This window comes from Gorilla gorilla, chromosome 6 (assembly GCF_029281585.2).
Source record: "Gorilla gorilla gorilla isolate KB3781 chromosome 6, NHGRI_mGorGor1-v2.1_pri, whole genome shotgun sequence".
In the NCBI taxonomy this organism is placed as follows: domain Eukaryota; kingdom Metazoa; phylum Chordata; class Mammalia; order Primates; family Hominidae; genus Gorilla; species Gorilla gorilla.
The window spans coordinates 160,094,850-160,106,983 of record NC_073230.2 but is presented as its reverse complement, the minus strand read 5'-3'; the positions used below and the strand labels follow the sequence as shown (position 1 = coordinate 160,106,983).

Here is a 12,134-nt window from a genome sequence, read left to right as displayed (position 1 = left end):
TTTGCTAAAGAAATAAATGAACAGAAGAGAGGTGAACGGAATCCCCAAGGCTATGGTGAAGGGAGACTCCAGGATGACAGCTGTGGGCAGCCAGTCTGATGGGAGATGATGATTGTGGAGGAGGCTGTGCCTATATGGCCACAGAAGGTTTATGGAAATCTCTGTACTTTCTGCTTAATTTTGCTGTAAATCTAAAACTGCTCTGAAAAATAAAGTCTATTTAAAAAAAGAAAAAAGCTGATCATTAACTCCAGGGAAAACAAAAGGGATCCAGGAAAAAAAAATACTCATAGTTTACTATCTGGCTCAGCCAGGGAGGGGAAGGTCCAGGTTGTGGGGCCGTAAGCTTATATGACTGGGGAGGGGACTATTTAAGAAAAGAAAAACACTAAATCAAAAATAAATCTGATTTAACCTCAGAGCAATTTCTGAACATTTTTTCTTATATATATATATATATTTTTTTTTAGAAATAGGGTCTTGCTCTGTTGTCCAGCCTGGAGTACAGTGGCATGATCAAAGCTCACTGCAGTCTCGAACTCCTAGGCTCAAGAAAATTTTCTGGAATTTTTGACCTGATCTGTGGGGATATTTGAGGGACCATCAGGAATAGAGTTGGAGGTGCTGAAAGTCTTCCGGAAGTGGGCCCAAGAGCTCCAGGAGGTATGGCAGCCAGCCAGAGAGGTTAAGAGCTTTGCCTGCCGGTGCCCCATGGCCCAGGACAAGCCCACACCTCTGTGAGCATCTCAGAGCCTCCGCCTCAGGCGTGCCCCTTGCTGGCCTTGTTTCCCACCCCAACACGCTGGTGGGTCCACAGGCACACTGCACACAGTTCACACCCGTGACAGCAGCTCAGGCTGCTCCTCACAAGACAGGATCTCTCCTACCCTTCTTGCCTACCGGTAGTGACTCAACAGCCCCTCAACACTCAGCACCAAGGCTGCCTCTTCTGTGAAATGTCCCCACCCTCCAGCTCCCACTCCCTTCCCCAGAGGCTGCCAGTTGAGGCTGAAGAAGTCTGACACATGTGGATTTGAATCCCAGCTCTGCCACTTTCTGATTATGTGGCCGCAAACATGTCACAGATCTCCCTGGGCTCTGTGTCCTGTCGTCTGTAAATGTGAATAATAATGTCCACCCTGCAGGGCCATTGGAAGATCAAACACTTGCCACAGAGCCCAACAGGTGGTGGGTGAATAAACACTCTTTCCATCCTTCTAGCATGTTTTCCCTTTTTTTTTTTTTCTTTGAGATGGAGTCTTATGCTGTCGCCCAGGCTGGAGTGCAGTGGCACTCGGCTGACCGCAACCTCCACCTCCCGGATTCAAGCGATTGTCCTGCCTTAGCCTCCCGAGTGGCTGGGATTACAGGCATGTGCCACCATGCTCCACTAATTTTTGTATTTTTAGTAGAGGAGGGGTTTCACCATGTTGGCCGGGCTGGTTTCAAACGCCTGACCTCAGGTGATCTGCCCGCCTCAGCCTCCCACAGTGCTGGGATTACAGGCATGAACCACTGCGCCCAGCCTTCACTTATTATTTTTTAAAAACTTGGTAGAATACACATAACATACAATTTACCATCTTCACTGTTTTAAGTGTACAGATCAGTGGCACTGAAGAAATTCACAGTGCTGTGCAGCCACCACTGCCATCCACCCACAGAATGCTCCTCATCCTGTGAAACTGAAGCTCGGTGTCCTCACTGCACTGTTACCCCCCCTCCCCCAGCCCCTGGCATGTCCCATTCTACTATCTCTCCTCTGGCATTTGGCCTGGCCTCTGTGACGGCACTAGCCCCTTCTAGCTGGTGTTGCCAGTTGTTTAGAAGTCTTAACTCCCCCGTAGGTCAAGCGGCATCTCATTCATCCTCACCCCTATTACTGAGGCACATGTTGATAATAGAGGTTCGAGAGGAAAATGCAAAATGAACGAGAGAATGAGCAGAGAGAGGGTCACGTGTGGGTTCATGGTTAAAGGCACATAGCTGTGCGTCTGATTTTATGTAGCAGGTGCTCGGAATATATTGAAAGTCTAAATGATGATACGAGTGGTTTTTGTAAATGTGTAGTTATTTTTTGAATAGGTGAAATATTTGAAATTCAAAAATGTACAAAAGAATACACAGTGGAAAGTCAGTCTTCCCCCAACCCAGTCCTCCAGCCTCACTGGAGGCAACCACTCTGGCCAGTTTCTTCTGCATTTTTCTGGAGGAGTGTACACACATCACATGTGCACACACTCACACATGTGCATGCACATGTTCACACAGCACATGCTCACACACTCACATGTGGAAGCATGCTTTATGTGCTGTTTGCACATCTTGCTTTTTCTCATTTGACAGATCTTTGGGATCCTTCTAAGATCAGTATATGGACAGTTTCCCCATTGTCTGATAGCATTCATTGAATGATAAATTTATCCTGTCACCTGTTTACAGCTGTCACAGGATTTATGTCATCTGTCACCTGTTGATGACCATGCAGGCCATTTCTGAATTCTTGTTATACAAGCCGTGCTGCAGTGAGCAGCCTCGGACGCTCACGAATGACTGAATGACTGAATGCCTGAACGTGACCCCTAACCCTATAGCCCAGTCTAACCCCTGCCTGGTCTCCCTGGTCCCCAAAGCACCCCACCCTCCCAGGACTCCCACCTGCACCCACCACGGCTTGTGATCTTCCTCTTACTCCGTGCCAGGCACTGTGCTAGGCCCTAGAGTGTTCAGGCTGATGGGCCCCAGTCCTGTCCTCACAGAGGCACAGCTCAGAGGGAGAGATAAATGAGGAAAGAGATATTTAGAAATCAGGTTTGAGTGCTGGGATAGACCTGCCGCCCTAAATTTACGTCCCTCCCCTGACACCTGGGGAGCCGCAGACTTATCCTTGATAACCTTATCCCCAGTCCAGGCTCTCAGGGCCAAGGAGGAGAAAGGGAGGCTGTGGGGTGTGGGGCCAGGGTCAGAGGGGACCGAATGCCCATCTGGCTGCTCTGCCCTGCACCACCTGGGCCAGGCCTGTCTGTCTGATATTGCCTGTGCCCATCGACTCCCCACTGTATCTTGGCTGCCTGCTCTCCCTCTGGGCCCGCTCTGCCAATCCCCATGACAGGACCCTGCCACCTCACTGCCCTCCTCACTTTTGAAACTAACTACCTGTCTCATTGGAAGGGCTTTTCCACCCTTATTCTGTGAAGTTAATAGCTGGTGACAGTGGGAGGGGAAGGCAGCATTAAGGCCATTCAGATGGTGGGGAGAGGGCAGACACTGCCCATACACAGGTTATCCTCGGCCCAAGGGAGTGAAGCCAGCGCTGACCTCCGGGCACCAGGGTCTGGGTCCCAGGAAGCCTTTCAAGCTGCACCAAAACCCACCATTCAGAAGCTCTCAGCCTCTCCCACTTCACTGGACAATGCTCTCCCCACTCAAAATACCCACCCCACCTCTCCCTTCCCTGCCACACCTGCTGTCCAAGCACTGCCTCCAGGTTTGTTTCCTGGGGTTATAAGACACTGCACCTCCAAAAACCCCTTGTTCAAAGGGAAATGTCCCCAGGAAGGACAGCAGGGACTCCTCCTTACCATGGACTCAGGCCCCTTCATGAAAACGGGTAGAAGAATCAGTTTTGATGAAGGGCATTAAGTAAGCAAATGTGGTTAAAATGTCCATAGCGGGTCCTTTGAGTAGCCAGAGGTGTAAGAGTGCCTGGGGTGAGGGTCCTGAAGGTAGAAACACAGGCGCTGGGGAAAGGGGCGTGGGAAGGCTGAGAACATCTTCCTTGGGCCAAGCCAGGGTCAGTTTCCCTCCTGTTTGATGTCAGCGTGTTTTAAAAGGGGAGTAAAAGCACAAATCACAACAGCCAGATGATGGAAGCACCCCAAGTGTCCCACAGTAAATGAACGGATAAACAACGGTGCAGTGGCTCCAGCCTGTAAACCCAGCACTTCGGGAGGCCGAGCTGGGTGGATCGCCTGAGCTCAAGAGTTCGAGACCAGACTGGGCAATATGGCGAAACCCCATCACTAAAAAAATACAAAAACTAGCCTGGTGTGGTGGTGTGCACCTGTAGTCCCAGCTACTTAGGAGGCTGAGGCTAGAGGATTGCTTTAGCCCAGGAGTCCGAGGCTGCAGTGAGCCTAGATCGTGCCACTGCACTCCAGCATGGGCGACAGAGTAAGATCCCATCTCTAATACAATAACAACAACAGGGGTGTATACACACAGTGGAATACATTTCGGCCTTAAAAAGGAAGAAAATCCTGACTCGTGTTACAATGTGGATGAACCTTGAAGACATTGTGTGAAGTGAAATAAGCCAGCCACAAAGGCATTATATGAGGTACATGGAGTAGTCAAATTTACGGACAGAAAGTAGAATGTGGTTGCCAGGGGACGGGAAGGGGGAAGGGGGAGTTGTTGTTAGACGGATACAGAGCTCCAGTTTGGGATGATGGAAAGAGTTCTGGAGACTGGTTGCACAACAATGTGAAATACTTTACAAAACCTAACATACGCTGCAAAATGGCTAAGATGGTAAATTTTACATTATTTTATCACAATTAAAAATTTAAAACATGCCGGGTGCGGTGGTTCACGCCTGTAATCCCAGCACTTTGGGAGGTCGAGGCGGGCAGATCGCCTGAGGTCAGGATTTCGAGACCAGCCTAGCCAACATGGTGAAACCCCATCTCTACTAAAAATACAAAAATTAGCCAGGCATGGTGGCAGGTGCCCGTAATCCCAGCTACTTGGGAGGCTGAGGCAAGAGAATCTCTTGAACCCAGGAGGCAGAGGTTGCAGTGAGCCAAGGTCGCGCCATCGCATTCCAGCCTGGGGGACAAGAGCAAGACTTCATCTCAAAAAAAAAAAAATTAAAAGAATAAAACAGAAATATTTTCACATGAAGGGAGGATAGGAAGATACCAGAAAGGGAAGGGGTGGAAAAGCTCTGTCTCTGCCTTGGGCCTGCCCATAACAGAGACAAACCCAGGCAGTGCAGAGCTCAGACCCCAAAATACCCCTAGTGTTGAGGGTGTGACCTGGCCTGGGGAGAGGCTGGATATCTGCGGGGGCAGAGGCGGGAACCTGAGGGAGAAGGACCTGACCTTGACCTCAGCCTCAGACCATGGGTCCCTGCTGCCTGCCTGCCTCCTACTGGAGGCCTGCCAGGCCCACCTGACCCCAAATGTTTGGCAGGCTCCCTGCCCACTGGCTGCTTAGGGAGGTGCTCCCACTTCCCCCGCCGTTGCCTGAGCTCTGTAGGGCTCCTTCACTCTGCAGGTAGGCTGGGGTCCCCCTCTGTGCTGGGCACTGTGGTAGCTCAGCCGTGTGAGGCGGGGCCCTGGAAGAGCCCATGAGATGGCCAGAGCTGGGCTTGTCTGGCTGGAAGCTGGGAATAGGCTTCTCTAAGCTGCCAAATTTAAGTATTGAGTACATAAAAGGAGAAGATTGGCATTAGTGAGAACATGGCCCTGAAGCTTGATGGACCCAAAGCCTCCCAGGGTGTGTGCGTTTTGAGGGGGTGGGGAGTGCACATGGGTGTCCGGGACCTCGTCTAGGTAATGTCTGCAGCCACATAGGATGATCTGACTGAATCTGTGTGAGGACAACTGTTTGTGTGCCTGTGTGTGCGCGCCCACGTGCATGCGCGTGTGTGGTCCTAGTGTAGGTGATGTCTGCGGCCACACAGGATGCTGACTGCGTGTGTGACTCGTAGGCGTGCAGATGCAAGCACAGACCTACGACACATCTGTGTACAGGCTGAAGATCACAACGGGTCTGGCCAGGGCCCGCCAAGGGCCTCCGAGCTGGCGACCACACCGACGGCTGGATGGGGCGACGCTTCCTGCTCCGGTCCCTAACTCATTATTAAGCTCCTCGCTCTTTGCAGACGCTCCCTGCGCCTCCCCCGCTCCGGGCTGCAGCGGCGCAGGCGCCGGGCCGAGCCGAGCGCCGAGCGGGGAGCGGGCGGCCGCGCTCCGGGCCGGGGTCCCGGGGGAGCAGGTGAGCGACCCGCGCCGCGCGGCGCCCACGGCCCTTGGCGAAGGCGCCTCCCGGCCGCGCTGCGCCGGCGCCCCCGCCTTCCCTGCCTGGCAGTCTCTGTTCGCCTCTGTTGGCATCCTCCTCCTCCTCCTCCCCCCTGCCTGGCATCCCCCTCCTCCCCCTGCCTGGCATCCCTTCTCCTCCCTGCCTGGCATCCCTTCTCCCCCTGCCTGGCTTCCCCCTCCTCCCCCTGCCTGGCTTCCCTTCTCCCACTGCCAGGCATCCCCCCTCCTTCTCCTGCCTGGCACCTTCTCCTCACCTGGCACTTCCCCTCCTCCCTACCTGGCATCCCCTTCTCCCTTCCTGGCATCTTCCTCCCCTCCTCCTTTCCAGGTATCTCCCACCACTCCTGACTCTTTCTGTCCCCCCGCCTGGCACCTCCCTCCACCCCCACCCCAACCTCGTACCTCTTCCTCCTACCCCTTCCTTGCACCTCTTCCCTGACTGGCAGACTCCCATTCAGCCCCTCTGTGACACCACCTCCTCCCCATCGCTGCCTGGCATCTTCCCCTCCTTCCCTCTCCAGTACCTTCCTATCCTCCCTCCACCTGCATCTCCCCTCCTTCCCTCGTCTGGCACCCTCCTGCCTGGCACCTTCCCCTCCTCCCCCTGTCTGGCACCACCTCCTCCCATTGCCTGTCACCTCCCCCCTGCCGAGCACTTTCTCAACCTGCTCCTGCCTGGCATGCTCTGCTTCCTACTCCCCCTGTCTGGCACCTTCCCTCCTTCCCTTGCCTGGCATCCTCTCCCTCCTTCCCCTACCTAGCACCTTCCCATCATTCCCCTGCCTGGCACCTTCTCTGTCTCCACTTGGCCACCGTCTTCCCTGGATACCCCTCTCCTATTCAGGTTGTCCCTCTGTCCCCCACCTTCTTGCAGGGCACCTCCCCCCCACCCTGGACTGGTAGCCCCTCCCCTACCGCATCTTCCTCTCCTCATCCTCCCCTTCCACTCTGTCTCCCGGACCCCACCAGCTCTCCCATCCCCAGCACTCCCTGTCTCCAGCCTCCTCCTTCCTCATCCCCTTTCCTCCCAACCCTGCTCAGGATTGATCCATGGGCAGCAGCCCCTTTTGCTCACATGGCTTAACCAGACCCTGAGCCACTCCCAAGGCCCACCTCTGTCACCCACACCCCGCTCCTACAGCACTGCTCTCTTCTTAGCTCCCATGCCCCACCGTCTGCTCAGGGACTTCATTTCATAAGTTGGGTCCTGACCCAACGAGCTGGAGGCCTTCCTGCTCTTCCAGCAAGGAAGGAAGCAGGGCAGGACAGGACAGAGCAGGCACTAGCAGGGACCAGGAGGGAGGCGCCTAGGCCAGCTGGTAGTCATGGAGCAGGCTGACTACCTGCCTGCCACCTCTGGAGTCCCTCCATGCCCCTGGGCTCCAGGGCCATCCCAGTTACCATCCTGACCTGCCCTCTGGCCTTTGCCTCCAATGCCCAGCTCTCTCCCTCCAACCATTGCCACACCCCCAAAACTGGCCTCTCCAGTCAGGACTTGGGCTCTGCCTGGGGTCCCTGCTCTGTCTTTCAAGTTCTTTGTTCCGCAGGACCCTGGGGCCGGTCTCTGTCTGCTTCCCACACATACTGCTCCCACCTGCGCCCTGCCTTGTGCCACCCCAGCCCCAGCTGGCCCATGCTGGTTGCCTCCATCCTAGGCCCTTTTTTCTGCACAGTGTCCTGGCTTCCTCAGACCTCCACTCCGGGGAGTTTGGCTTCTTCGCAGCTTCCCGAGGCCTCCTTGAATCTACGTTGGGGCTCAGGGTCTGACCTCTCCTTTCAGATCCTCAGAATGGCCCTTGGTGCTGCAGGCGCGGTGGGCTCCGGGCCCAGGCACCGAGGGGGCACTGGATGACTCTCCAGGTGCAGGACCCTGCCATCTATGACTCCAGGTCTTCAGCACCCACCCACCGTGGTACAGGTAAGTGCTTCCTCCCCTGCCAGCCCAGGAGCAGAAGCTCTGGGGCCCCATGGCGAGTCGGCCAGCCCTCAGCTCCTGCTCCCACCACATGGCCCCCTCCCGGCATTTCTGCCCCCAGCTGGACTCCTTAGTGCTCATGGCTGGGCCTCTCTGTCCCTCTCCCCACCCCTGCTGACACCTGTCATTAATGTCCTTCCCTCCATCCCACACTCCCTTTCCTGCGTGTCCTCTCACCTCCTGGTGTCCTTAGGTCCTGCCTCTCAAAGCCTTTCTGAGCCAGGGACAAGCTAGCCTGAAACCAAGTTTTGGGTTCATGTGAGCATGGTCTGGGCTCTGGCATGCTCTACTTCCTCCCCACCTAGACAGCCAGACAACACCCCATCTCCTCTCACTGCGTACATGAAGAAGCGTGCACATACGTGCACATGCTCACATGCACACACACCACATGCTCTCTGCGAGCTGGAAGGAACCTGCTGATTCCTTGGCACAACTTGTGCTCAGAAACCTCTAAAAACCCTGCAGGGCCCCAGGCAGGGTTCCGCTTGTGGCAGGAGGGAGGTGGCAGCCGTCTACTGCACAGCCCGCAGTGGGAGCCAACCCTGCCCTGCCCCAGGCGGAGCTCTAGCTCTGGTGCACTCTGGGCCATTGCTTGCTTGTAGGGCCTTCCTAAGCCTCCTCCCCAAGGAGTGAGAGGAAGATGGTCTGCATTTGTCCGCATCAGTCCCCACTTGTCCAGAAGGACACACTGAGGCTCTGGGCAGAAAAGCCACCTGCCCCAGAGCCGCAGCTGGCATGGTAAGGGGTCGGAACTGAAGTCTGGTCTGAGCTCTGCCTGCCCAGCCCCACCAATCATCACACTGGCTGGCCTCACCGGTGGGAGGCACCTAGCAACAGGGTGGGTACTGGCAGGGCCTCAAGGTATGTGGAGCCCAGTCCCTGTCCTCAGGGCCTGCGGCCTTGGAGAGCAGCCTTGACAATTGGGCACAAAGGGCCACAGACCACACAGGCCTCAGAGCACTGAGGAGGGAGACATCAGGCAAGTCCTGGAAAGGTGCAATTGGAAATGGCCCAGAGGAGCCTGAGGCTCGGGGAGGCCTGGGGCTGTGGGCAGAATGAGAGTGCTTTCTCTGCTTCTCCTTCCTCAGAAGTGGGCAGAGGAACTCATCCTCCTGCCAGGCTGCTCTGAAGGCCAGGGACAGCCCCGTTCCCCTTCAAACTGCCCCAGTGCCCCTCCTCCTCCAGTGAGGTGCAGGCCCAGGGCAAAATGGGGCAGGGCACCGGCTGCTGGGGAAGCTGGCCTGGCCCAGAGGATCCAAGCCACACAGGGCAGCAGCAGGCGCCAGTCACCTGGTACCCATCACCAAGGAAACACACCTGGTGGCGGCATGCCCAGCCCCACACCTGAAGCCCCAGTCCACCTGCAGGAAAGTCAAGGCCTCCAAGCAAACGTCCCACCCTCATCCCCAGCACCTCCCCAGCACCTGAGGTGAACTGGGGACTGGTTGCTCAGTTTGTGGTGCTTGGTGTTTTAGCTGAAATCCATAAAGAAAAGGTGAGAACTAGTATATTAAACCAAGAACTCTACAGTTCTGGGGTGTCTGAGGGTAGAGGCCAGGTTGAACGGGGGGCAGGCTGATGGGAGGCAGCTAAGCTTCCTGGAGGGGTGCACCTGAAGTGGTCCCCCACGTGGAGAGTCCTCCTAATATTTGACATGCCCTTTGTTAGGCCCTAAGGGGCTCCCCAGCAGCAGTCGGAGGGAGCCTTGGGCTGTTCCAGACCTTTCCTGAAGGGTCACTGCAGGATGGGCACAGGGGAAGGAGGGCAGGGGAGGCCTGTGAAGATTGGAGCTGGAGCCCTGGGGCAGTAGGTCCATCCTAGTGACACCTGGCCCCAGAGTGACCCTGGCTGTGAGTCAGAAGCCCCAGCTCCAAGAGTGACAAGGTGGTGGAAGTTTGGCATCTTATCTCGGAGTCGCATTCACATGCAATCGGCGGTGTGCGTTGCAGGCTCCTGGCAGCCAGGCAGGCACTTGGGCATTTGGATGCTGACAGGCCCTGGTGCTGGTGCCTAGGCGTCTGTCCTCACCCCAAAACTGGCGGCGTGACTGCAAGTGAGTGCTCATGATTAGTGCAAATTAAGTGGTGGAGATAATGAGCTAGAGGTGTCACCGGGAGGAGGCTGAGCCACCCATCGGGGATGAGTGGACTTCCCTCAGCTGTGGCTGGACTCCTAACCATCTGGAATTGCTGTACCAGAGGGGCCAAGCTGAGGCCACCGCCTGCCTCTGACGGGTACTTGGCTGAGGGACATCTTGTAGGGACCATTGCTGTGTCCCCCTGTGCTCCTTGCTAACGAGGGGTGTGGGAATCCTTGGTGACTCATAAAGGACCGTAGAGGAGGGCTGATCACTTCAGCCAGGCCCACATTTTGGGATGGCGCGTTCGGTTTCTTGACTTTCCAAGCTGTGACACCGATTCTTGGCACTCTACACTTACTTCCAGGGATTTGAGAACGTGCCTCATGAGCGTGCGCCCCACACAGGCCTCCTACTGGAATTTACAAACTTGGACCATCTCCCATGTGAACCTTTTTCCCAGACTGAAGGTCGTTCTGGGAAAATGCCCTAGAGTGAGGGACACTGTGCCATAAGGGAGGGAGAGGAAGACACAGGGAGGTGTTCCTATGCTCCGCCTCATCCTGAAAAGGGTTTCAGGTAGTTTGCAAAGATACATATAGTGAGGAAACTGAGACAGAGATAGAGTAGAGAAAACATGGTGTTGCCTAGGATGTGGCTACTGCACCAAATGCAAACCATGAGGCCCAGAGACCCCGATGCCAGCAGAGAAGCAAGCAGTTACATGATTTACACTGTGCATGAGATAAAAATCAAACAACTTGCTCAAATCACGTGATTTCTGGTCCCGAGCCACTGGGAGGTCTCTCCTGTATGAGGAAATGAAGGGGATACCATGTGACAAAGTTATGCAATGTTCTCAACAATGTCACAACTGCTTCCTAGGGCTAAGGCAAGGACCAACACAATACTCCCCAGCCATAAACCTATTGGTAATATTGCTTAACCCAAACTTAAAATTTGGAGCAACTAGAGGAATGCATTGCTACCTTCAGGAAATACCCTTTTTCTCTTTTGTAAGAGACAGAGTCTCACGCTGTTGCTTAGGCTGGAGTGCAGTGGTGATCATGGCTCACTGCAGCCTCGAACTCCTGGGCTCAGGCGATCCTGCTTTAGCCTCCTGAGTAACTGGGACTACAAGCGTAAGCCACAATGCCCCCTAGCTTTTGTTTGTTTTGTTTTTATTTTAGTAGAGATGAGGTCTCACTATATTTCCTAGGCTGGTCTCAAATTCCTGGGCTCAAGCAATCCTCCCACTTCAGCCTCCCAAAGTGTTGGGAGGCATGAGCCATCGAGCCTGGCCAGGAAATACTCTCTATATTGATATTTACAACAATGTTTCTGATAAATATCAGGCAGCAGGAAGATTTATTTAAAACTGGAAATTAAGTACAGAGTCACATTCTCCAGGTAGGGGTAATATCCTTATAGGAAATAAAGAGCTCCTTAAGCACACAGGCCCCACAGGTGAGTTTGGGTATGAGGAGGGACCAGTCCTGGTCTTTCCCCACAGGTCCTGAACCCATGGAAAAACAGGCACAGGCATCAGTTAACTTAAGTGCAAGGAAATTCAAGCTGAAGAGAGGCTTGAACCTGAGGCCCAAGTGTAGAAGGCAGGTCCTACTCCCTGACCTGGGTTTGCTTACCTGGGCATGGGAACAGAAGGAGATGATCTGTGTCCTAAAACAGACTCATCTGGAAGAGGAACGCTGGCCACAGGGTAAGCAGCCTTGCCTTCAGCACCTTCACCCCACCCGCCTGGGAAAGGGATTGTGCGGCTGGTGCAGGCCCTCACCACCTCATCAGACAAAGCCTCCTCCCACAGGGAAGAAGGGTGGGGAGAGGGCCAGGGTCATTCCAGTATCTCCTCTCCTGGGAATACAGTACATGTTTCCTTGTGAACACATGAAGACAAGGGAGTAGGGCCCCTCTGCAGTGGGGTGGATGGGCCACATTGCTAAACAGTGATATTGAGGCTCAGGTCCAGACCTGAAGTGACCAAGTCCACCCCCTTTCTTACCTCTCCATTAGA

General features: G+C 54.8%; 1 protein-coding gene across 2 annotated transcripts in view; it reads left to right on the top strand.

Moving 5' to 3' along the window:
- The first annotated feature begins 5,737 nt into the window (after positions 1 to 5,737).
- The window catches only part of SMARCD3 (SWI/SNF related BAF chromatin remodeling complex subunit D3), a 38,418-nt gene continuing 32,021 nt past the window's right edge, over positions 5,738 to 12,134 (top strand). Inside the window, exons 1-2 of one of the 2 annotated variants that reach the window (XM_031012917.3) lie at positions 5,738 to 6,003; positions 7,828 to 7,965. In XM_031012917.3, the coding sequence (XP_030868777.1) occupies positions 7,927 to 7,965 (39 nt within the window). In that variant the 5' untranslated portion in view covers positions 5,738 to 6,003; positions 7,828 to 7,926. Of the gene's footprint in view, positions 6,004 to 7,827; positions 7,966 to 12,134 lie in introns of those variants that run through there. The other variant, XM_055392420.1, reaches the window with a different exon arrangement.